At 42.3% G+C, this 27,250-nt stretch overlaps 1 protein-coding gene across 1 annotated transcript in view; it reads left to right on the top strand.

Annotated features, from left to right (window-relative positions):
• The first annotated feature begins 2,955 nt into the window (after positions 1-2,955).
• LOC146140942 (uncharacterized) overlaps positions 2,956-27,250 on the top strand; it is a 54,745-nt gene continuing 30,450 nt past the window's right edge. The window contains exon 1 of the mRNA XM_083391073.1: positions 2,956-3,083. Within this exon, the coding sequence (XP_083247199.1) occupies positions 2,982-3,083 (102 nt within the window). The 5' untranslated portion in view covers positions 2,956-2,981. The remainder of the gene's footprint in view (positions 3,084-27,250) is intronic.

The raw sequence follows: 27,250 nt of genomic DNA, 5'->3' as shown, positions 1-27,250 counted from the left end.
ATCGTATTCTATCTTTATCATTTTTTTTTTAATTCAAAGAAGAATACGACACGTCAACTAAACGTCCTCCTTTGATAATAAAAATGTTTCGCATGCTTTATATTGAACATTTTGTAGTGGGTAGGCAATATTAAACGTTGTATTATTAATTTCGAGTCGGTGTTGTTATTAATTCATTTGGTGTTTAAGAAAACGTTATTTCTTGGTTGGGTGAGTAACGAAACTGGAACCGCAATCCCAAGCCGAACACTTGTTTTTCATTTTTTGTTAAAATATTCCAGTTCGAATACCCAAATAAGGTTGCTTGTCGATTTCTATTTATAAAATTAGTTTCCGTTCGAACTGATAAAGTCATCAAAAGGGGTGACATTGTTTATTTACTAAACGCAGGAAATTCTTGCATTCCGAAATTATCTCATTTTCGAAGCCCCATTTATTTTCCAGATTAGATGCCAATCGTTTTTTTACGTCATTGTACGCTTGATTAAATCTCACGAGGCGCAGTAACTACGCAGTGGCCGATCGGCGCGCTGATTGGTCGAGAGGCGAAACAGCTGTAAAGAAAGAATTTGTTCGCCCAGTGAAGAACACTGAACCAAATGAACGAACTGACAGAATAAGAGAAGGCAGCAATGACAGCCCGTAGCGAAAAGCTTGGTCTTCAACGAATCCGTCATACGAAGAACGAAATGTCAACAGGCAAGTTCAGTATATAATCCCAAGTTCAAGCCGTCTTGGTCCCATTTTTGCAAATGCGCCGACAGTTTAGCTAGCTTGAACATACTTTGCTTTCGATGGAGTATTTTCGACGGCTTTTTGATGGAACTCTACGGAATATTTTCATCAGCTTAGGACAGTGCAGTATAGAAATGTCGAACTGCTCTTTCAGTAATACGAGTAAGCCTGTAAATTCACTATAACTGTATAGGCTGTGTTAGGTTTACCTATAAATTATATAGCCTATAATGTCGACGTTCTTTGTTATGGTCAACAGTTTTATAAACATTTGGCAGATTATCCTATAATGTGAGATTCCATACGCTGAGAACTTAATCCTCCCATCACTTATATGCCATCACGTTTAAGACAGATTTTTGTTACTGTTAAATGTAAATGTACACTTCTTTATGAAGCTTGAAGATTGCATAGAACAGTTTAATTTTGAGAAAAGTTTTAGAAAATCTTGTTTTGAGGTTCCTGTTGTGAGTAAACCTAAAACAGCCCTGCCTGAAGTGCTACTTTTTGTTAAAATTTGTACTATTTTATCATTTGTATTATTTTATGCTGTTGTTTTTCTTTTTTAAAGTATTTAGCTAGTCAAAATGCAGGATGATGCGTCTGAATCAACCGCTAAATCTGACGACGACGGTCAAAAATCACCTGTCAACCACGATACAACAACAACAACCACTGCTGACGATGAAAATAAAGTTATCACTGTCAATTTAAATAACTTCTCATCGCGATATAGGGATATATGCTTACTCGGCTGTGGCTCCAAGGCTCTTGTCTTTTCAGCTGTCGACAAGCAATGCCGCGTGCGACTTGCTGTCAAAAAGGTTGGTTGCCTTTATGGCGCCATATTAGGGGTTCCCACATAGTCTTTGATTGATTTTGAATTGTTGTGGATATGAAATAAGTCTTTAAAAGCCCTGTTTTTTCAAAATATCTTTAAAATATATTTAAAAAATAGAATGGCACCATTGTTTATTGTTTATGTAAAACAGCAAAGCTTTAACAACCCAGCAGTAACAATTACAAACAATTACTTCTGGTATTATAACATTATACTGTTTTTATTTTTTGTATAAAAGCGCTTTTAATATTAAAAAAAAATAGTCGCTAAACTTTGGCACGGGAAGAAGTCATAAGATAAAAATTGGCACGTCAGCATGTTTGAGTTAGACACACCTGAGCTAAATGTAAGATTATGCATTGGGCCTTGCTTTTAGATGTTTGATTTATGAGTGACATACAATAACATCTTCAGTGTAGATTACAATTTACATTTCCAATAAAGCACGCCCTCTTAATATTGTTATCCCATATAAGATGCAAATCAAATGGGATTTGCTGCCATGCCTCGAATGTGACCCACTTGGTTGTTATATGGCTTTGCATTATAATCTAATAGGATTAACCCAGAAAGTAAATAGCCCGTTAAAATTCACTGATCCAAATACCAAACTAAAATATAATCCATACATAACAGACTGACACTGTGCACTACCATCTAATTAAATTTGGATTGTTTATCGTACTTTGTACCTCAGGTGAGCATCGCCGCCAGGACTTCGCCGACCGACCTGAAGCGGCTGATTAGAGAAATTCAAATTCTGAGGCGACTCGACCACGAAAATGTTGTCCGCGTCTATCACACGCTGGTGTCCCACAAGGGAGAAAATGCCTGCGTAAGACCCGAGACGTGACATTTGCATGTTAACTGTGATTTTCAATATTGTTTTTACAGAATAACAGAGCTAAAAAAAATTTGGGGGGTAATTTTACAAGGAAAATTACAACAGTTTTATTGTATTTATCTCTAAGACTATTGTAACTTAATTTTTATTAATGCTGGTTCTGCTTTTTCTGTTAAAAATAACCTAAACAATTATTTTATTCTTTAATTGGTAATTTCCTTATTGTTTGATGATATATCTTGACTTTTTAAGCTGTTTTAAAAATTGTGGAAATCCAGATGGATATTTTGTAGCCCTTAATGGTGTAGCATTGTTAAATATCAAAATTAGGACATTGCTTCCTGTTATAAATAACTTTAATAATTTTCTATATTATATATTATTTGCCTCCTCACACTTTATTCATTCCTAGCTTTGTTTAAATCTGTTCCCCGTAGTTCCTCGTAAAATAATCTTTACTCCACTTTGTATTCGTTTTCTGTTAACCCGTATTGCAATTTGTAGATGCAAAGACAAACCCAAACTCTGGAGGAAGTGCCCATCGATTCTGTCTATATAGGAATGGAGTTAATGGATACCGACCTGAAAAGCATCATCAAGCACAAGACCCTTTCGCCTTGCTATGTCAAGCTTTTCACCTATCAAATGCTCAGAGGGCTGAAGGTAAATTACTTTAAAATGTTGTCGTGGCGTATGACGGTTTCGGATGGTCATTTAATCATTTTATTGTAGGAGCTTATATTCATGGAGTTTTTTGTGTACTTGGTGCTTGTTTTTAAAGGTGATTTTTGCGTGATAAACAGATGGTGGTTGATATCCTTAACTGTAATTAAGCAAGCATTTGTTTGGTTGATGGCGTTGTCACAAAGGTTCAGTTGTTTGCTGTTTGCCTGCCTCGTATTCGCCTGGAAATCCCTTGAGTCACGGCAGCTTTTCAAAGAAAAGCAATTCGACGGAAATTGGATGTTATTAGTATACAGCCCACAACGTATCTGGCAATACTTATCCCCTATGGTACCTGGCTGTAACTAGTTGTTGAAACAAGGCCATTTTTGTTATATATAATTTAATGAAGCTTTCCTTGGTTTTGGTTTTTACTATATTGTTCTTGTTGTTATGTTCAAACTGAAGTGGTATTGTTGCCTTGTGCAGTTAAAATCACATTTAATCACATGAAGGAAATATTGGTAAACATTTGTCATTATATATGTCCAGATTTCAAAGTATGTAATAGCTGGTGTTGGCTTGAAGTCAAGTGTCCAGTAATGTAAAGCACTCTCTTGTGTGCTAACTTTCCTAATGGCTGTAAACTTTCAAACACCATAAACAAAAATATGCCAACTTTTTAGAACACACTCTTTACCAATTATGGTTTTTGTGCAGTCATCTACCGTTAAAAATATGTGCACCACAGCCAAAAATACCCAATAAGAGCTAATTAACTGTCCTATGGGGGACTTTAAATGTGGGTCATTGTCATTTCCCAACTGCCTTAAAGTTCAAAGCCTTTGTTCTTTCATGGCGACCCGCTTGATGTCTATTTTCCTACGGGCACTTTCCCGTAACTCATGGGTTATTTATGAAGCCTGCGTTGACGTCAGCATATTGGCAGAACGTCTATTTCAGGCACGGGCTTCACTTAGGCAATTGCCCCTTCTGCAAATATACCCCGGCTTGCATTTATCAAGTGATGTGCTTCGTTTCCCGACCTTTCCATTACAGCCGAAGCCGTTGCGTCCGTCGCTCCGAACTAGCGTAACCTTCTACCAGCGCGTCCATGCAATATTTGATCGCTCAGGTTAAACCCATTAAGCTAGACTGGCTCGCCGGTCCAGTGTATTCCCGTTTCCTCTTTCCCCTGTCGAGCCCTCGTCGCCTTACAGCCGCTTCAAAGCGATTCAGCACGGCAGTTTTGTTAGCGTGTGCGTATGTGTGTGTGGTTGCTGCGAGGAAATAAAAGCGGCTTGATTGATTAAATTGACTCTTTCCTAGCAATTGGCTCCAGTTTCAAGCCGCGATTTTGTAAATAGATTTTTAAAGATTGTTTGCTCTGTAGTCTATAATTAAGCGGCCGTCGATGTATTTTAATATTTGTCCGGTCCAATTTTTTAAACGCAGAAGAACTACGCCTGGTATCATCGACGCCTGTCTAGCTTCTATAAAGCTAAGGGGTCATCTAACTCGCCCCAAGAGCCACTTATACCTAATGCTCGAAAAATCACTTTCATAAATTCAACTTGCGAACGCCAGTTTAGCTTCAAACTCGATGTACGCTGCGGTAAAAATAAAAAAATTTTACACAACCTACGGCCTGCAGAAGCGCGATGGCCGCGCCATCTCTTCCACAGATTAAAAAAAAATGCCGATCAACAAGGCAGTCTGGCACGGGGCTAAAAATAGCCGGGGCACTCCAAGAACGCCGCGTTTTGTCGCGTGTCGCTTCTTTGTCTTGGCCCTTGTCGGAAAAGTTTGGCGCGTTGTTTGTCCCCCCCCCCCCCCGCAAGTCTTGTATTGTGGTGCTGGTTCTATTTTTTCTGTTGAACATAGCCTAAACAATTATATCGTTTTATATTTGGTGATTTGATTATTGTTTATTAATATTTCTTGGCTTCGTTTTTTTTAAGCTGTTAAAATGCGTTCAATCCAAATGGACACTTTGTAGCCATTAATGGTGTAGCATTGGCCGCGTTTAAAACGATAAATAAATGGTCGACGATTTTATTGTTGCTGTTTTTTAATTGCGAAATAAATAAATAAATAAATATATACAAATACCATTTCCGTGATTGGCTGCCGCTGTTTCTACTCACCGGCCCTTCAGTCCCGAAGCCCAACATACTGACAACAAAAAATCGATCTTTAAAGAAGATAAAGTTTAGCAAGTCGGCTTGCATCTAAACGTTGAACGTTCTTTGGCCCGTTATATAAGACAATGGAGTCGAATTCACATGAAATGACGTATTTAAACGCACAAAAGACAATCGCTGCTACTGCTAGGCAGACTTGTCCCTTTGCAGCAACTATCAGCAATGGATTTGACGCCCATAGAAATCGATTTTGAAAGGGGCTTTGCGGTCTCACGTCTCCCCGAAAGCGATTTATCTATCCGCCATCCAAAGCCAGACGGCCCTAAACTTAAAAGGCCTCGTTCGGAAATCCAGCTTTTGTCCGACAGCGGTCCTTAGAGCGAGATTTCGGCGGCCGTTTTGCGAACTCGACGTCACGGCGTTGTGTTCTTTGCGACGAGTTTCTCACCGAATCTGAAAATCTTTTTTTCTGACTCACACTGGCTTGGAGAGCTCTCCGCGTCCCCGCCGCAAAAACAATTGAGAACCGTGGAGGGCAACCCGGACGCGGCGCTTATGCCGAGTTCGCGCTACTCTTAACCGAGTGACTAATTTTCGAAAGGCCGACATACTGTATTTTAAATGCTTGTTTTTTTAGCGACGTTTACCCTTCCTTCCTTAGACTGGCTGTTCAATTTGGAAGACTTATTTCGTTTTTGGGTGCGAGTCTAAAGGTGGCCTTCACAGGCTCTTGAACTTGTGTCCATAACCCCCTGGGGTAGTTGTGGGGGGCCATAAATGCCTGACGAAGATCTCGGTGTATAATGAAAAAAGTTCTCGCCACATTTGCCAATGATATCGACCCAAATCAACAGGTTTGTTAAGTCTGCTTTTTTTGTAACGTTACCCCTAAAAAATTGAGTCCACGCGCAAACCAACAGATGTTTTTAGGGTTTCGTAGTTCAAAGTTTTCAGAACCCCCAGCCTTAAAGAAAATCGTTCAAATAGTTCCAGTCCCATTATAAACTCGCCGAGGCTTCCGAAATCCATCCAACAGCCCGCTCTCTCGTTCCCTTTGTCGAGTGCCCAACCGATTCCCATTGAAACGGATCTCCGCTACCGCCGTCGTCGCTCTGCGCGCATTCCCAACAATCGGAACCTATCGTTGGCCGCTTGAAACAAAAGCTCCTCTGGCGTTCCTGACTTAAGCGATCCTGTGTGGACTTGCGCGCGCTCGTGTTTGTCGCAAGTTCTATTTTTACGCCGAGTGCCGCTCTCACGCGTCGCCCCCTCAAGCTAGAGTTTGCCAGGGCGCGCTTATTGTGCCGTTGTGTACTAGTCCCACCATTATGCGCTGAACGGCGCGACCGGCCTTGTAAAGAATTTTTTAGCGCGAGGCACGTTTCAAATCGAGCGAAATAGAACCGCGCCGTCCCTAGAATAGATCTCCACTTTCTGCGCGCTAGTAATTCGGTACGACAAGGCACGCTTCCGTTGAAAACCATAGGACCAACAGTTCTGGATTTTTTATTTTCTCACTGATTTTTTAGCTGCCTGTGTATTTTTGTTTTTAAGCATTTCGTTTTCATATTTTTTTTCTGATTTCCCGAAAATAACCTCAGACAAAACAAAAGCCCAACTATAATATCGTTCGTTGAGCAGATTGAGATTGTTTGACTCATTTCCCTATCGATTTATTAGCCGCGCTTTAAGCGATCGCCGCTCCATTTACAAGTCTGTTTTTTATCTAATTTAAGTCGCGACGTGCCCGATTTTGTCGTTCCAAAATACACATTCCCATCCGGTGAAAAATCTCCATATCTTCGTAAAAAAAAGTCCTAAAAACGGCGAATGAGTCAGTCTTGTACCGCCGCGAACCGATGCTGTTTCTTGCGAAAAACCAGTCACATTCTTGTTTTTAAACTAACGTAGCGTCATTTTCATCGAAATATTGCCGTTAGCGGCTTTGCCACGTAACGTCGTGACGCAATCGGAAGGCGGCACACGCGTTGAGACGCAAGAAAAGTGCACACGTTTTCTCTGTTAAGGAGAAAACAAAACGACGGTTGTGCGGGCGGGCGGCTTCCGCTGATAAATTGGTGTCCTGATTTTTCTGTATCCTTTCGCGTTACGTTGTATTTTAATGGTAAGCCCAACTTTTTGGCACTGCGACTGTGGTCTGTCATTATTACCCGACACTCGTGATAGGTTCCTGTATAAAATAGCTTCAAGTGCCGGTTTATAAGGAGCCCTGTATGTTCAATTTCCGAGGCGCTATTGTATGCATATTTCTGCCAAGCCGAAACTGCCGATTTGCATATTTCTAACTAAAACACCCACGGTCTACCGGTATACTGGTATTCCCGATCGTTATTCGAAAAAAAAAATATTTTTATTTTTCAATTGTAACAAGCAGTGTCCTCGTTTCCCAATACGATCTAAAAAAAACGTATAAAATATCCCATTACAGTCGTCGCCCCGCGGCGCTCGCCTTTATCGAAACCGCATCGACGCGATCTGACGTCAGACTGAGCAATCAAACAGCAGATCTGACTGGTGTTGATCTGAATTGTTGTGCCACTGTGAGTCAGGGCCGCCATGCCGAGAGGGACACATGGCCGAGTGACCTGGCACCAATTGTCTCCGCGCCCAATACCCCCCTCTCTCTGTCTTTCTCTCCCCGTCGCCCTTTGTTTGTGATGGAACAACCGTGCCCGGGGCTCGTCTGTCGCCATAATTACCTATCGGGGCTGAAGTGAAGTGCCGGGAACTTCTACTTTGCTTTTTGTGAGCTTTGCCCGGAACAAACTCGATCGCATAGATTGGAAACTTTATTTGCAAAGCGTAAGGGTTCTGGGCGTCGCCAACCCTGCAAAAGTGACTATGCGATTTGGGCTTTGTACTTAAATATGCTGTTGCTACTAGGCATACTATACTCAAAACGTCTTGTGGTATAGATTTGCTTGTCCAATGTTTCGGCTAACAAATCATAAAGCCTTCATCGCGGAATGGCAGTGGGCTTTGTACATGCCTTATAGGAGTGGGCTTTGAAATTACGCAACTGTGTTGTGTTTGGGTTGGCTACGCACTGGCGCATGTGACTGTGCTATTCTTTCGGTCTTGTCAATATGCGCGCACAGGTACGTTTAATAGTCGAGTCACGACGCTGCCATCATAAGAGAACGAGCATGTGCGGTGGCTGGTTCTATTGACACTTTCCTTTCTCGATTGTTCCACGCACTACTGTTTTCAGCCTCTGTGTGTTATTTCTAACACGTCAGCATGCAGAGTCACGCAACCGCGAAGTTTCTAAACGCGAGAGCCAACGATCTATTAATAGCAGCTTGTTGCAGTTGTTTTTTCCTATTGCCGCATGCTTTCACCTCTTTGTTTACCGCCAGGCGTGTCAACATCGTGCAAAATTCCCCTGTTTCGCCTCGGACATTTCCCAAGTGCTTCATGTGACTTTCGCGTTTTCCATGCCATGGCCATAGGCTTGCCGTTAAATTTAATAGTCCTGGCCTATGTTGCAATACAACCAGCAAATGGCTGCGATCGCGCCAGCCAACGCTAATACGTGTAAACCAATATTTAGACTTGTACAATAGCAACACTTGTCGAACAACAGCTTGCTGTACCCGAAAACCGGCCGATCTGGTTTCTCCAAACGCGGCAGTCCAATCAAAGCCAGTATAACACGATTGTGGGTTTGTAACAGCCCCGAAGGACCGACTATCACTTTTGCGTCACGATGATTCAAAGGCGTAACGTTTGCCTTTGCAGCGCGCTGTTTTTGATTCGCACATCTGCACGTCTGTTTGCAAAAAACGAGCGCAACTCACATTGTTATTGTTGTTTTGCTTGTTCTCGTGACACAGCGCAGTTACGCAGACGGCAATTAATGGCGACCACGTAACGAGACGAGCAGCGTGCTTCGGCTTTGCGCGTAAACTTGTTTATGCGCCTGCTTCCCGAATCCCGAACACGCAACAATAAAGGCCGTAGGAGCACTTGGGTTTGTTTGCCGTCGCCCAGCTATTGAAATCACGAGAAGCGGACATAAGAGAGGTCTTGGATTGAAACATTTTGTATTTCCCACGTAATTCTAGGAAATACCGCGGATTTTTGTAATTCTGGTTTGTTGCAGGGATATTTGCCTTTGCTAGTCGCTCCAGCGTGAAACTTGAACTCTTTTGACCAATTGTTGGACCGTTTTTCAGGTAATTCTAGGAAATACGACGGATTTTTGTAGTTCTAGTTTATTATAGGGGATATTTGCCTTTTATAGTCGCTCCAGCGTGAATAATTCTGTTGCATTGCCGCATTTGCAAGCCAAGTGTGAATTTTTTACATTCGAAGTGAAAATTTTCATCTCCCGGCCTACGTCAGTGTTTATTTGATCACGTACGATCTCCTTTGACAGTCGGACAAACGTTGAAAGATTGGCAAGAATAAACTATAGCTATCGTTTCCCGGTTCGGCTTTGTGGAGCTGGCCGCACCCGCGTCATACAGGTCCCTGTAGGGTTAAACGGTGGCTAGCCGCACATTACTAACACTTCCGCAGATAAGAGAGGCATCCAAACATATCCCGATTAAATCCCTGCAGCCCGCTTTTCGAGAGAGAAGGATAAGAAAGAGAGAAAGGCAATAGATCGTTCTCTCGTTGTTTCCTTTGCACTCTCGGTCGTCGCTATTTGCACAAGCACAATATTGTACCGAGCAGGTGTACTTTGTTGCTTGAGATAACACACGGTCCGCTACTCGCTGTATACGTGTACCTTAGTAGTTGTCGTGGCCCGCAGACAGAAGATGCCTTCCCCAACTCACAAACGACGCTGTAGTTGACTACTTCGATTGCGTCTAAAAATTAGAGTCTCGGCGGAATTTCTTACTTTGCGATGGTTATGGCGCCTGCACGCATTGCGCACGTTGTAAGCCTCTCGTAAAAAACGTCGAAGTCCAATTGAAATTTCATCTAAAACTGGAGCCCACGGGGAAATTTTCAGGGTGTCCGCGCAACACTTAAAATCCCTTGACAGCGATAATATGCAGGTTTGGGCACATTTCCATTGATTTTTAATTATTAATAGTAAACAGATTAACAACGTATGTACAGAGTTGTTTTGATAAGTTTAAGCTTAGGTAAAATTTAATATTGTCCGCCAACATTTCATATCAACAAAAGGGTTCTGCAGATAAAACACTTTCACAACCAAATGGATTTTTTTCGTTCGTTTTTATTTCACCGTTTAAAAGCGTGACGCATTATTTTCAAAGGCGCCAAGTATTCGAGGCCATTACGCCTTCTGTTGCCCAAGATTGCTGTTTGTTGATTACGCTCGCGACCGTATACAGTCAGTCTTTCGGCGTTGAATCGATATCTTTCATTTAGCCTTCTTCTTCCCCTTTAACGCCCAAATCTCTTCCACGTACAGTCGTACATCCTCTAATTTTATCGATTTTTCGTTCCGCACCAGTGTGACCCTGTTTCCGACTACTGTTGGATTTCGCCTGCAAATATTGCCGCATTCGCGTAGTCGCGGCTCTCTATATGCAAGTGGAACAGTCTTCCGCTATTTCGTCAATATAATTTAATTACATTTGTGTTAAATGCTATCGACAGTTGAACTTTTCGAGGCCGTTTTTTGTGGTATATTTAAGACCTTTTTTTCTCGCTTCAATTTTAAAATCGTAAAGCCGTGCCGAATTGCCGTTTTTCTTTGTGGTAGTCCCTCAAAAGCGCTATACACTAAGAGTGTTCGATGACATTAACCCTGAAGAAGGCGACTTGAATAGGTTGCCGAAAAGTTGGTTCACAATTACAATTACCCAAGGAGCTGCTTTTGAATAATTGTAAACGTTAGTTAACATCACTTAAATTGTACGTTGTTAGCTTCGATAAGTTTCCATGTTTGAGCTCTTCAGAAACAAACCTCGTACCAAAACAGCTCGAAGTTGCCACGCATGTAAATGTTACCCACCTAGGAGTTGTGGGTGGGTGTTGAGGGACGTTGTTTCCAAAATAGCGCTGGGCCATCTATAGAACGAAACTCAACACCTGGTAACAAACTTACGGTCGAGTGCCTGAATCGCACGCACGGCGCACGTGCATTTTGGGGTCAATTTATTTCTTCAGGTCGTTGGTGTTTACCACGTTTACAAGTTTCACGCACCATTTACACTTAACAGGGTTACCACGTCTTCAGTGTTGAAAAATCTACAAATTTTTCCCGAAAATAATTTAAAAAAAAAATTTGTATGGCAACCCTGATTTATCTTTTTACTAATTTTGTTCATGTGCGTGGTTTTCTTAAAGTTTGGAGCATTTAAAATGACTGGTTTCGCTAGAGATATTTTCGAATGTCTTTCAGTGGCTTTAAATGTTGCACCGAGATTCAATATACCGTGAAGTGGTAAATTTATTTGTGTTTATTTATAACGTGCCATGCTCTTGTCGTTTCTGTTTTAGCAGCTTCGTCATTCCAGGTTTTCTATTAAGTTTAGCGACTCGACCCTATAAAATGTACCGCGACTTGTTCACGCGTTTAATTTACTTTCCTCAAACCTTAAACGCCATTGGTGCTTATTTCCCTATTTTTAGCAGCCTTGTTACTCGAACTTCTGTTTAAATTTACTGACGCTCGGCAAAAAAAAAAAATAGCAGCGTCAATTCAGCCGAAACGCGTTGATTCATTCGGAGTTAAAATAGCAACCTTTACACGCACAGTCCACGCGCCCAGCCTATGCACAGGACGTTTTTAACTGAACACCCATTGACGCGCTGACTGCCTCGTGTGAAGCTCTCTGGCGGTCGAAGCTTTTGCGCGCGTCACAGCTATAAGCTGTTCAAAAGCGCGCCAAGCCTATCCGGGTCCGTTTTGTGAATGGCACGGTTAAGTCCATTTTTTGGAAGTGACGCGTCTAGATGGCTTCGACTTTGGTCAATGCTAAAGTCCGTTTTTTTGCGGCTTTAAGCGTTGTATCAAACATGATAAACTAAAAACATATATACCGTATACGTGTTTTCCAACCGCTTTGGCTCACGGCACCCTACAAAAAAGATAAACAGATTGTAACACCAGGTAACATTTTTGACAACCAACTGGTTTTCTTTAATGTCACCATAATTAAATTTTGACAACACTCTTTGTTGCCCTCCAATCTTATTTTATATATTGCGTTAAGAGGCTTAACAAACCAGGACTTTATCCTAAATTGATCATGGAGAGCCACTTGTTTAAAACAACAGCAGAGACCTCTTCAAGATTAAACTACAACCGCACGATCGCGAGTTCAGAACGCGAGCTTAAAAGCTTTACCGCGTAATTTCAACTTCGTTTGCAAGCAAATTTTCAAAATCCTGTCGTCTTCCGATCTAAATTTTTTCACAAAAAGGCCGAAGCACCTCTGCCTTCCGGACTAGCCCGTTTGCCGACTGTATAACCCCAAGATTCTAAAATTTGCCCGTTTTTTGAAAAAAAATTCAAATCACAAATCGGTAGGAATTCAAAGCACCGTGAATTGTCATTAAACTGTCTTTCTGGCCTAAAAACAACGGCCCCAAACCGAAACAAGGCTTCCGTCCGTCTTTCAAGCGTGCGTTAAATGGGTTCTACGTCCGCTAATGACTTCACCGCTCACCCTGGCACGTTTTAATCCCGATTCGGAGTCGATTCGGTGACGTCAGAATACCGGCTAATAGCCCGGCTAATTAAGGCAAAGGGACAAGCGTGGCGTGAACGCCATTTGCCTGTACAAAGCACGGACCGCCTGATTTGGATGGCGAGTGCTCGGAACTTTGGGGCTCGCGTGTGCGAAACTAATTTTTTCTGTCCCTCTTTATTATTACGCACGTTTTAAGTCGAAAGAGATATATGAGTATGGCGGTATGCTGTGTAGTGTGGTTGAACTTTAAAGTTTGGTAAATTGTTTCCGAGAAGAAAGTTATCAGCGCGACACGTTTTTCGTTTTAAACGAAGGTCATTGGGAAAAGCGCTGCTTAACATTTAGCAGAGTTTTTACGATAAGGCACTAACGCCGCTTGAATTCGGACGGCCATTTATCACGAAAAAGTGCCATAAATGGGTCATTGACCCGTAAAAAGGCCACAGAAGTCGTAAAAAGGTCAGGAAACTTCTGATTTCGATGTTAACTTGCTCCATGTATCGGTTCGGAGCCGACACCCGATACCAAGTAATAGTATCGGTACCGATACGAAATTAACATAAGAATTCAGGCCATGGTTTGCGGTGCAACGCAGCGATTTCTACCATAAGTTTGTCCAAAAATATTTGGTTAAAAAGTAGAGGTAACTAAACATCTTCACAGTAAAGCCAATTTCGGCCTAAAAAAACAAATAACAATTACATTTAAACGTTTTATTTCGTTATTTTGCTTGCTTCAAGTATAGAATGACGTCTTCTGGTTCGCATCGTATCGCGATACTTTCTCCAAAAATATCGGGTATCAGTATCGGAATAAAATGATAAGTATCAGGCATCCCTAGTCTGAGGACTTTTTGTTGGTTAAAAGAAAGCTAAGGTTCTGAATTTGCTGGTTAAAAGAAAGCCGAAACCTGCTCAAACGAAACTATGCGTTTTGCATTGTGTCTCATCCTCTGCTGGCAAAATGCTTGGAAGCGGCGACGTCGCGTTATGCCCGCTCGATGATTCAGCGTTTTGCGATGCTTCCGCGTATAAGGGCGGCGGCAAAAAGAGACAGAAGAGTTAGCGGCGCGCCTGCTGTAAAGAATGCGGCTGTTTACATTGTGCATATTATGCAACGTGCCGCCAGTTAGTTCTATCCATGAACGTTTCACATGAATTGTCATTCTTCGACTAGCTTTAAAGTGTTTGATTTAGTTAGGTAGGGCTTGTATAAACTTGCTCGAATTGCGGAACAAAACACCTTTGTATTAAATTCACATATCTGGGCTGGACCATTAGAAAAATCTTGCCGTCTCACTATTAGCATTGTTTTCACCTCAAATTGTACAGTGCTTTTTAGAGACGGCACAAAATACCTTGTAACGGATTGTATTAAATTGGCACATCTGACGTAAACTATTAAAATATTGCCGTCTCAGTAGCAGCATTGCTTTCACTGCAAAAATTGTACAGAGTTTTAAAGCTTTTTGAGCAAATCAAAAAGTCGCAAACCTATCATTAACAGGTTTTAAGTCGGCACAAATTGAGCCTAAGGGGAAAAAACGCAAAAAAACAACAAGGTACGCCATTGCAGCAATTCACCTACGACTACGTCCTAATACACTTGGGTGGTTTTAGATCCCCTCGTGATTTTCCTTATGGTGCAATTGGCTTGCGGCATTGCGTGTTGCAGCTTGCCTGTAAAACCGACGCGCGCTCTGTGGCAAAACTCGATCAGTTGCACAACCCAGACGCCACTCTTCTTAACCCACTGTCTGCTGATTTGCGCGTGACGTTGCCTCTCTTGGTCGCCATTCTTCTTTGCGTTGCTGTTTTGCTCTTAAATTATTCATGACTATGAGTGACGCCTTTCCTGGAAGCGATGGACTTTGTTCGATTTCAGAAGAAAATCGTCCCGTCGCACGAAATCAAAGACGCCTGGAAAAATGGAAATGGTCAACTGGTGGAATTTTGTCGCTTTTAAGCGTATTCTATAATGGCACCAAACTGATTGAATCACAAAAACTAGAAGCACTTATGCTTAAACGTTGGATCAATCTTTCCTATTCTTACATATGAGAAATACTCTAGGAAAAAAGTTGTGCCGGTTTCCGGTTTGGCAGTGTGTTGCGTTTGTTGTTTAGGTCTGCTGTTTTCAGGTACATTTTATATGAGGAAAAGTGCATTGTAAAATCCCCAGTCAGCTTGTGCGGTGATGGAAAAATTGAGTCTCCGCCACATAAAAAGGATCGTGATCAGCATAACTTTAAACTCCACTTCGACAAGTTGATCACTAAGAAAACAGCGCAGAAAACTACAGGGATTTTTCAAGCCCTATGTGTATACGCAGTTGCCGCTTCTCTGTGGCAATCCAGCAATCGGTAACCCGATCTCTTTCAATCTTTCAAGACAGGCGTTGCGTGTGGCTTCGGCTGAAGTTGTGTTCGTGTAATTTTACCGAAGCGTAAGGAACACTTAGTTGGGGAACTAGGCCAGGTCTTCCCGATTCGCCAGTTGAACGGGGCGTGTGTGTGTTAACGGTGGCTGTGTAGAAAATTACAGGTACGTAGCTAAAGCCGTGCAAACGAGTGTATTGACAAAAAACTAAGGCTACTCGGTGTTAAGAACAGCAAATCGTTACGTTGGATTAATACTCAATTTGCACCAGTCCGATTTTTAAATCCTGTAGGTTTTTTAGCGAGACCGATTTTTTTAAACCCTGTATTGCCGGAGAGCTTACAGCGTTACGCGTCTGCTTGACATCGATTTTTGTGCCACAAAGCAAAACAGATCGCTAAATTCGTTGTAGTCGAAAGATGTAATTAAGGACACTGCGAAAGGGTCCCAACCATGCGCCTAAAAACACCGGTTTTCGATACTTGGTACTCGCTTCATTTTCGTCGAAATCTATTCAATGAGCACGGATTCTTTTTCAAGCTTGTCACGGCGGTGCCATCGTTCGCACGCAAATCAAAAACACGGCGCGCGTTTTTTTAGCCAATGTTTTGACGGTTTGGCCAAGCGTTCGACGGAAGAAAAATTTCCGGCTGAGTAACGACAGGACCAGCGTCGTAGAACGACTGTTTGTGTACACGCGTCGTCATAGAGTCTTGCTTAACTATTCAAGTCATTACACATAATCTCTAAGTTTAGGCGCGCCGGTATAGATTTAATTGGAGATTGTTTTGCCTTTTGAAAATCGACGTTTATCGAAAAAAAAATGCTTTGCGGTTTTAAAAATGGAAGAGTCTTTTCACCCGGACACCAAAGTAGTTTGAGTCGACATATAATGACTAAAGGGTACAAGCGTGAAAGTGCGATCCGGTCAAGTAGCCTATAGGCACCTCCTGAGGCTATTTACCCGGCTAACAAAGTAATTCAAATCGATTTCCAAAAAAAATATTAAAATTATGCAAAACTCGGAAAACTAGATCTAATACTACCACCACCCAAACGGTAACCCCGACCCAACCCTAAACCAACTTAAATAATCACGGATGCAAGCTTAAAAGAGCGATCCGGTCAAATAGCCACTTCTTAAAAAAATACCCCTTAACGCACTACCCTAAATGCAAATTGGCCAGCTGTGCCCACGCGGCAGGTTAACTTAAATGCAAAGTAAGTACGCCGCGGTGAAAACAACGTCATTCAGCGGTCTCACAAAACAGAAACTGTCGCACATCCCCGTCGAATCTAGGCCCGCCTCTCCAGCGTTTGCACCACGCTTCCGTCAACGGCTATTTCGGAAAACGTCCGACCGTTTCTCCCAACCGTCGGTCGGGCGCGCCTTGGTCGAAAGTTTTTCGCGAGGGCGTGCGACTTTGCGTCGGCAACAACTCCGCTTACGGGAAATCGGCCGATTAGCGTTTAGTAAGTCGGCTTACGTGACCCTTCTGACTGCTCCCTTTCTCTATTCAAAGAAGCCGACAAGAAACGTCTGTGTAAAATGAGCCTGCTGGTTTTCTTGTCAAAGTGGTCTTTTATGGAAAGTTCATGGCCGTTTCTCGTATAGCTCGCCAAAACGTTGGAGAGGAAATGTAGTTACCAGATAATCTATTTTTCATTAATAGCATACCTGGTAGCATCAATATATATACTTCCCCTTCCTGTGTTTTGCTGTTTTTTTTAATTGGTTATAATTAGGAGGAAGTCCGGGCTTTGAAAATGTGTTCAATTCCTTGGCCGTCGTAAATTACGGTCAAAATGTTCTCCTTTGTGTGTATTGGTACTGAACACAAACCGCCGTTCAATCACTATCCGAGGCCGGGATCGAACCCGCGACCGTGAGATCTCGGCCACCGCATTCGCGCCAATTCCGGAAAACCACCGTCATTCAATTCGACTTTCATCGCGCGTCCAACTGCGATTTCCAGCGCGACGCCGAGGACAACAAGCGAGTGAGTTCGCGTGAACTCGTTGACTCGCAGATTTCCACCGAATCGACGGGACATCCCCCTTTTTTCCTTTTATACCTGGAAGTCCAGCGAGCGATTTGTTTGCACGGACTCCAGCAGCCGTAAGACCGAAATAAGAACCACATCAACGTAGTAATAAATAAAAAATCGAAATAAGAAGTCAAAATTGCCCATGCCAGACCGATGGCCCCCAATCGTCCCATACCTCCTCCCTACAGTTCCAGGCGTTATTTTCTCCATTTAGGCCTTATTACGGCGAATTTAGGACCTATTCCGACACCATTTCGTTCTTATTCTGTACTGGATATCACTGCCAATTTGGCTTTATTAGGTCGTTGGTCTTAGTACTATGAGATTATAGATTATTCTGCTTTAGATATTGTTGCCTTGCAAATCTTATTGTGTGCTCCTGTCTTCACGCAACCGCCGAAATTGATTAATCGTTCAACGAGTCATTGGAGTTTAAAACTCCCGCGGAATCCCGCAAACGAATTAATGCGTATTTTGCGGCGAACCTTGCTTTTGTAGGAGCCAGGCCGAGCGCAGCTGGTCTTGTTATGAGCTGTTTCGCACCGTCGCCTGTGTATGTGTCGCGCGCGCATTTGGAAAGCCGCTAAAAGCAAGCCTGCTAGTTCTGCGAAACGCCCGTACGACGTCGTACGGGCGTACGTGTTGCAACACCTCTTGGGAATAAGCGCCCGGCGCCTCTTGCTCAAGAATATGACGCCAGTAAGCTTAAAAAGCCGGATATTTAAGGCGAATTTAAAGGGTTTTTTTATTCCAGTGAACAGTACTTGAGCTGTGGTAAGACTAAGGACGCAAAAATTAAGTTCGAAAGCCTTTTGGATCGACAAAATACAAAATGACTAACGACAAAGCTTTATTAAATGCACCGTAAGGACATGGTCGTGGTTTTTAAACGGTTTTGGGGTGTATTTTTGTCTTTAACTGGCCAAAAATGCTCCCCAGTCATACGAAATGCACGTTATAGCATTGTAAAAAGTTGTTAAATTAGAACAACTTCTATATGTGTGGAGTGAAAATCTAGCCACAAAAATCCAATGATACGTTAAGTTTTTTGTTTGTTATCGATTGGTTCCACTGTGTAGCTTCGTAATTGCAATGAGTTATGGCCTCTTGTTTTTCGAACAGCCGCCACTTTATTGAAGGCTTTGGCCGTTCAAACGAAGTGTGTATGCGCCATGACGTCACTGACACAAACAAGTCGTCTTTAAGAAAAAACACTCGCATCTGTGGCGATTTGAAATGCAAGGAATCGTCTTGCCGTCTTTCCTAAGTCCGGTGTTTCCCTTCTCCAAGTCTGTTGACAGTCTCTTGTCTCTCTGTTTGTCCGTTCCGGAACGCTTTATTGCGTCACTATCGCCAATCTGTGACGATCGCTCGCGACTTGTTTGTTCCGCCGTAAGCGCGGCCGCCTTTAAGCCGCTTTGGGCCAAACGTGAAATGCCGGGGATTCTTTGCTCGTAGAGCCAACCTTAAACAACATTGCTCCAATACAATGTCCGTAGTACGAAGCATAGGGTCTTAATGGCGGTTATGCGTGTTTGCTTGAACGCGAATCACGTATGTGTACTTCGAAAAACCACCTTAAGCGCACCTTTTTTAAGTAATCGATTAAATTGATCTGTTTACATCACTATTCTGTGTTTACCATCGCAGCGATATGCCGGCCCTATACATAAGGGGATGCTTCCTGGCGTGCCTAGGAAAGCATGTTTTGCGTAACAGCGCGTTTTCATTTTACCATCAGCGAAACAAAGTGCTTCGGATTGCGTTTTTTTCAATTTCGCTGACTTGATTTAAAAAATAAGTTACACGCTGCTTCGTTGCGTATTCGGCGCCCCGGGTTCGATCTCCGTCGTCGACTTAAATTTATCGTCAACATGCACATTGCACAATTATGACAGGAAAAAGAAAAAAGACTGTGCAGCGCCGAAATTTTTGCCAAAATCATTTGCCCGAAAGAATTAAGTCGAATCATTTGTTCATAAGACTTAAGTCAAGTCATTTGAAAACAGTGACTTAAGCCATTGCAACCTGGTTGACGCTTGCGGTATGCACCCGTCTCAACTCATCCATTTGACCACATTCCAGCGTCCTACCAGCCACAGCCAGATTATGACGCATTTTGCTGTTTGTCTGCAATTCTATTTGCTCGAAAACACGATGCTATGTCGCCGGGGTCTCGGTTTGTTTTAGCTCTGTCAGGTTTCATTGCCGATTCGTTCGGAGAAAGTCGCAGCGCTGGACTTCGTTCCCAATTCCGTTAAACCTCGTCCTTATCGTTAAACCGCCGGCGAGCAAAATCTAAACAAAATGCCTTTCGGCCGCTTTGAGGCCCATGTACCTCCCCTGCTTTTGCCTACAGGTTCGAGCGGTTTCTAAAGCGCGAAAGACCCATTTTTGGCTTTCGTATGGCTTTTCTGTTCCACCCTGTTGCCTGAAAAACCACCCCTGCATTTTCACGCTTTTTGGTTTGTTTTATACGTGATTTTAAGTAGCGCAAAACTGTGTCAACTGACCGGATTAGAACGTTTGGAGGCCAAGCGTTTTAACACCTACGGGCGTATCAGGTGATTTTCTCGCGCATCAGAAAGCTGACAGGAAAACGACTTAATTATCAGGTTAAAAACTAATAAAGCAAGGGGCGCGTCAAAATGCTGCCAATCACCACCTAAGCCCCGCTGTTGTAGTGCATTGCGATATTTTTCAAAAGTGATTTCATTTCCTCCCTAATATAAAGACCAGAGCGCGAACAGGTCGCTGATATGATTGCTGTGTGCCCGGAAAACAAGCCACCACCATTACCAAGGGGATTGCGGTATCGACCGTACAATGCGTTCCTTATGCACGGCGCATTTGCTTTCAACGTAGCTGTGGTACAAGGCTGCAATAGTAAAACGATGGTTGCTGCAAGCTTGGAAACTATCGTGTCAGCTTTTAAGTACAATTCGTTCCCTATACATGGCACATTTGCTTTTTAACGTAGCGCCATGGTGCAAGGCATGCAATAGTCAAACGATGTTTGCTGCAGGCTTGGAAACTATCGTCGTCAGCTTTTCAAGCATTTCTTTGCTTTCTAGACCGCACAAGTACACAGTACACACCCCCTGTGTCAGACACGCGCTGCAAAACATGTTATTATTTTCGCCGGCTTGCTGACCCATTTTGCACCGTCAAACATGTTATTTGCGGCGTTGGCACCCTTGTGGGCCTTTCTGCTTGCTTTTCGAACGCCCCAATTCCTGCCGGAGCGAAGTAAGTCTGTCCGGTCGTGCTTGTTGTTTTGCGACATTACGCTCCGCGGGTGTTGTTTTCGATGAGAAGGCGTGGCCCACATTAAGTTCTCGCGCCCTTTTGCTCTTTCTGAGCCCCGGAACGGTCAACAAAGTTAGTTTTATGTGTCGAAAGTACACCGAACCGCCGCCGTTGTCGAGTGTTTGCAACTTCGGGACTCGAATAACGAAATTACGCATTTAGCACTCCAGCAAGTTTCATGTTATCGGCCTTTAAAATGAGGTGGGAATGTTTTAGTTTCGAAAAACTGAGATGTTCAAAACTTTGTTTTTTTAGCTCCGACTACGTAACCTGATATTTTAGCCAAAAAATGCGTCATTCCGATCCAATGCCAAATGAAAAGAGTTCGGCCTCTTCCGTTTCGAAACCCAGAGATTTTCCTCGAGGCATCGTTTCGCGCAAGTAACGTGTTTTCGCCCATACCGCCTCTTCTGATCAATATATTGTTGCGAAAAGAGTCCTATTATTATTCATATAACGCCGCCTATTCGTGTGGTTGCTTGCTGCTTTGGGCTGCATACAAAGTTGCTGTTATCGACGTGTTTGCCAGCGGAGCGGGGAGCGACGGCGTTGACATTCGGGGAGGCAGAAATGTTTACTTCCTCCGACCCATGCTTCTGGCAAACAAGGGGTTCAACAATCAAAAGCGATCAGGCACCGATACTACCAACGTATCGGGCGAGTGTGTAAGCCGTACCACGTGACAGTGTTGTAATGACTTAAATAAAGGACGTTACTTAAGTGCACTTTAGTCATTTGACTTGACTTTAGTCTTTTTCAAGTGTTTTCAAAAGGATTTTTAAGAAAATTGGGTTATTTATCTTAATTTTTGTACTTAAAACAATTTGCTTGCTGTATGTTGCGCTTTTGTTATTTTTGTTCAATTACTGCTTATAATCGAGTTTAACAATTTTATCAGTTCGACGTTTTATTTTTATGACAATGGTTTGACTTGGCATTGACTTGGACTCGACATGTAATTTTTAAAAATACTTGGTTGGACTCGAGTTATTTTACAAATGACAAGACTGGGACTGGAGTCATTTCAAATGACTTGTTTACATCACTTCCACGTGTTTCCTATAATACTGGCGTCTATGGAAAAAACACAATCATAGCAGCACCGACGGTTTTCCGTAACCTATCTGACCTTCGCCCAACTTTTTCGGGAATCTATATATCGTCCCTAACTCACCGCAATACATCGCCGCGTCACCGTTACTAGGAATTCTCGGCTTATCTCTGGCTTGCGTGCGTGCCTAAGTATACACGCAGGGGCCCGGGCCTTCTGTACACTTCCTATAAATACGACCCCGTCGCTAGCCTTATCATCGTTAGACTCGGGACAGTTACCGAAATTGACATGTTAGCAATGCGCGCAATTTCACAGACGCACTCGTGTTCTTGTTTGCAAAGAGGTGCTCGCTATAGCGGAGCACGTGCAATGTTCCGAACTTTAACGCGCCGATTGTCGAATGTACAAGGGTTTCAGAGAACGGAACGACTCACTGACAGAATTATGTGGCCCGAAAAACATTCCCCCCAAAAAATAGTATTTATTTTTTATTTTTTCACATGTTGTTTTTTGACGGTATTTATGTGGCCCGAAAAAATCTTTCGACACAAGTTGGTTGTGTCCGAATTATTTGTTTACATATTTAGCAATTAAGTGAACGGAAAGCTAAAAAAACGATTTGATCTTAAATCGGGTTTAACACGTATACTTATATATGACGTTGTCTTAAGATATTTACAATTTAAACGTCACACGTTTGCTCAAAGACCTATCTTTATACAGTGGCTAATCTCGCGTCAGTCACAAATCATTTTTTGTGGGGATTTGACACAAAAAAATCTGATTTGTCGCATATAGGTGCACAAACAACTGCCGATCGGTTATGAACGCAAATGCAGAATTATGTACTTGACCCACATCCGTATAGCACCCGCAGGAATTTCGTCTGTCAACACTTTCCTGTAATGTGCAATTTGGTCCTTGTACGTACAATACTTTAGCTGACAGCAGGCATGAAATAAACAGCGGCTGGTATTTCTTCGGCGTCAGAGTCTGTACTTTGACCAGCTGCCATGCGCCGAAACCGTTCAATTGCTGATGATAATTAAAATCTATTTAGCGTAATTTGAATAAACGTTTTGTCGTCGATGCCACAAATAAAGTGCTTCCGTCAAATCCACCCTTACGCTTTGTTCCACTATCGAAAATGTTTTCGACGCTTTGCATAAATGCAAACAAAGCTCGAGCTATTTCGGACTGTTATTGCTGTAAAGGGGATTTTATTTCTGGCTGCTACAGCTTTAAAGGGTTTTTTTATTTCTGGCTGCTATTGCTAAGGGGATTTTTAAAGTCCTCCGTATAAGGACCATGTTTTTGTCGCCTCGCTAAGTGCAGTGTTTTGTGGTTTGTTAAAGCGAGCTAAATCCCCACAATGATCAGTCAAAATGTGTTACTCATGTTGTACGACGTACCACAGGCGATAAGGGATATCGACAATATTTGACTAAAAGACCGCATTTTTCTTGCTTCGGTCATCAAATCTTTACCGCGTCTTGTTTAACACTCTCCCCTTTTTTCTTATTTCAAATCGAACTGTGATTTGATTGACACGCAGCGGTTTTACCGCGTTGTTTATAACAGGAAATTGCTCAAACCGGTGAATGACGCGATCTCTGCGGCAGTGTATATATTACAGACTACTCGAGTTGCGCATCCGACAACCAAAATCCGAAAATAAGGGGGTTGCAAGTGAGACTATACCCAAAGGTGTAGATCTCTGTTGATAGCCGTATTTGTCTAATTCTAAATCTGGAAATCGCGCTGCTTTGTTAAACGACAAATTGTATTGCAATTTTTACAAGCTTTCGCACTTTAGGTCCTAATTTGACCAAAGGTATAATTTTAAGGCGTAAAAAAGATGATATAGGCGTCATATCATTGTTTCACCGTCTTAGAATGACTTATCGAGAGGTAATATTTACCCTTCTTTCTTATAATGAATTTTTGAGAAACGTATTGAAAGGTTTACCGGTAAGTGCATTTCACAATGACGCGTAAAACGCTGCAGGGGTCTCTTTTTGCTTGCCTAGCTGTTCAAAGACATTCTGTGCGGAAACGGCCAATATTGCGCCTGAATGTCGCACAGTGATTCGGCATATCGAATAATCGCAAAACGGCGTGTTTGATTGGGCCGAAAGTCCACCGACAAATACCTGTAATATCAAACAACGTCAGTAGCCTCACCTACCTGTCGGCCAGCGCGCTGTCAGCATTTTGTGTTGTAATGCGTGTAATGCTCATTTCCTCTACACCTGCGTCAGCATTTGTCAACAAACAGAGCCACGTCGGAAACGGAGGTGATCCGTTTAGTTTGGGATGCTTTCTTTTAAAAAAAATACGCCGAAAAGTTGTTTTCTGTTCAAATGACTTTCGCGCGTTATTGTCCCTAAAATCGATCGAAACACCAATTTCGAATGAGTTTTAATATCAAGCGTAATCAAATTCTTATGCTTTCCCTACGTCGAAGCATTAAATTTGACTTGATTGCAAATTGTCTGGCTTGTATCTTATTGCCATCCAGCCAAGCACTTTTGTAAGCTTTAATTGATCGGCTCTTGTCGTTATGACGCTTTTGGAAATCCCACAAAAAAAAATCGATTTCTGTTTCTGCTAATAGAACCACTCCTATAGGCACGAGACAAAACCAACCAAAAAACACGCTTTCGGCTCGTGATTAAACGTGGTTGGTGTTAAACGATGCACTTGGTGGTCCACGGATCCGACCAGGGGATCGGTTTCTTTGCGAAAATGTTAAAATTCGCTTTGGCAGGCCGGCGATCATGCGTTGATCACGTTTTCACGGCGTGACCCTACCGTGTGGTGACGCGTGTTCTGGTAAAAAATAACACAGAACACAGTAATTAATCCACTCGGTCGTTTCTTGTGAAAACCCGTTTCGGTTAAAAATTTCGCATGACGCCGTTTTGAGTCGTGATTCACCATGCCTTGATCAGATAACAAGCTTGTCCCTTTTTGAACTACTTATTTTAAGTCGTTTCCATTCTTCGGAAGTTAAAATGTAACAAAAATCCCAATTTTCCTTTACAATTCTATTTGAATAAGGAATTGACGATGCGAGTATAGGCGAAATATATATTCCTTTCAAAAAAGTCTGATCCCGGTTTTACTCAGGTTTTCAACTTTCGATTTTTTTTTGTTAATATACGCGTCAGCGGAACAGTTTTCGACAAGCAGAAACCTGCTGCCAATGGTTTTAGGATACCATAAAGATACGCCCTTTTTTATTATATTATATTATATATTCCTTCCATCAGGAGAAAAAAAGTAAAATAATAGTATAATAATAACGTTTTCGTAGCGGCCGCTTATACCGGCCGAATGGTAACCGATAAAAAAATTCTGCTGTGTTTATTTTCCGACGCATTTTCTTCGTTGTAACGCGAATGTAAACATCGCAACAGGAAGCCAGGCTTATTTTTTGGGTAATGGGAGCTCTTTTTTAAAAAAAAATCGTTTAGTGTATTTATGAGGGTGTGGACATTAAGGCTTTTTTTATTCGATTTTAGACGACCCCAAAATCTCCACAAAACCAAATGCGCAATTCAATCGAACACACAGGGTGGAAAACAAGGGTTATTTTTTAATCATTTTTTTTAAATATGTAGAAATACCAACTCCTTTTTAAGCTCTCAATCAGCAGTACCATCTACAACAAGGCCTGTTTTTGTTTCCTCGATGTGCCTAAAAATAGCCATTTACGGGTATAGACCCGCAAAACTCCAGCCCCGCTTTGTTTTGACTTCCCGCCAAACATTTCACGCTGAAAAGACGCGACCAAAGCCCCCCAGGGTGTTTGTAAACCCCAAAATCCACCTTTGCGTGACCCACACGACCCCAAAATGACCTCTTTGATTTTAAAAGAGAAACAATTGTGGCCAAAAAGAGGCCAATTCAATCTGGGAACAAAAAACATTCGCATTCTGACCAAAAAAAGAACCAATTAGAGACCAAAAATATGGCCATGGTCTAAAAGAATCCGATTCTGGCCCTTAAGTGACAAAAGTATAAAAATGACTATTTTGGGGGCTAGCTTGTGTTCCAATTTCTACCTGCCTTTACCAAAGCCTAACTGACCGCCCTTTATCTTTGCTACGAAGATCCATTGCAAAATGCGCAAGTCGCGATTTCCAAAACGTAGCTTTGCACAGGGTTCGCATCGAAAAAAAAAAATGCAGGGTGAGGGGTATAGAAGTGGCCACCCAAACAGAGTGCATTGCTTCTTCACCCCAACGCTACTTGGCGCTGCGGAATTCGCTGCAAGTTCAAAAGCGCGCTGCCGCAATGAGACATTGTCGAACCGCCCTCGCCACGCCGGTGTGTTGCGCGCAGGCAAACGCCATCCAGTTAAGTGGCCGCCGGTTTCCGAAAAGACCCAACCAACCAACCCCGAGCCTTGCCGCTTCGCTGAACGGCCGAGCGCCTGTTACATAACTAAAATGAGATCAGAGTGTTGAAAAGTACGATTTTTGAAGAGCGTCTGAGCCCTATCATTATCGGTGCCTCTTTAAAAAAACGCGCCAGTTGTGCTTCTTGAATTGAGTAGAATCAGAGCTTCCAAATATTGTAGAAATGTGTCCGTTGGACCAATTTAGAACAACCTAGCTGCTGATTGTTGCAGAAGGCTCGAATTTTTTATTTTTCTGAATTCACTAACCGTTTACCCCCGATTCACTTTTATACTATTTCTGTTTTCTGCGTTTTAGTGCCTTTTTTCGCCCTTTAAATAGGTTAATTTGCGTGTTTTGAGAAAAAACGTGGTTCAGTTCTTTCTAAAACCCGTCTGCACTTTTCTTTCCTTAATAGCGTTTAATTCCTCCCACTTTTGGCAAAAAATGCGAAAAAAAAACACTTTCTAAAGGTCCCGAGTCTTTAAGTGTATAAAAGGGTTAAAATTCCAAAACATGGTTAAAAGAGAAATCAGGTAAAAACAGCGACAGAACAAAAAGGTTCAAATGTTTGACGAGAACTCAGCGCTTATCGGGGCGAAAAAAAAAATCGGCGTACAAAATTCGACACAGGCCGACACGAGTAAACTGTATACAAGGGTCACAGTCCCAATCCAGTTGTAGGAAGCCGCTTAATCGATGCTGGGCTTTAATTGCTACTCCAGCCGTCTGTCGCCCTTCGTGCGTCGACCGATTGTCTAACACCGTGCTTCTCTTTTCAACCTGCTTTCTTTCGTGACCCATTTTCGTTAAGCAGAAAATCTGTGCCTTAAATAAATTTTTGTGAAAGAAAAAACAAAACAAAAAACAGCAGAATAAATGTCAAAACAGATTATTTATTGAATCGTGCACTTGTGAAATACTTGCTGCTAAACAATAAATTTACATTCCTTCTTAATTCCTCCCCAAGTCATTATTCCTGTTAAATTAAGTTTAGTGACACAAATGAAACTAATTTCCTTTAAAAAATCTAGATTTTTAATATTGGATTGTTGCCCACCTTTAAAGTGTTTCAATGGCCCACTGGTTGAGAACCGCTGGACATTTAAGCACATCATATGCGCTTTGTTGCGAACTCTGTGTTGAGGTCGAAGCTTGTCTTGTGTTTTCTATTCGTTCGAT

Source organism: Ascidiella aspersa, chromosome 6 (assembly GCF_963924565.1).
Source record: "Ascidiella aspersa chromosome 6, kaAscAspe10.2, whole genome shotgun sequence".
In the NCBI taxonomy this organism is placed as follows: Eukaryota; Metazoa; Chordata; class Ascidiacea; order Phlebobranchia; family Ascidiidae; genus Ascidiella; species Ascidiella aspersa.
This window is presented reverse-complemented; position numbering and strand designations above follow the sequence as displayed.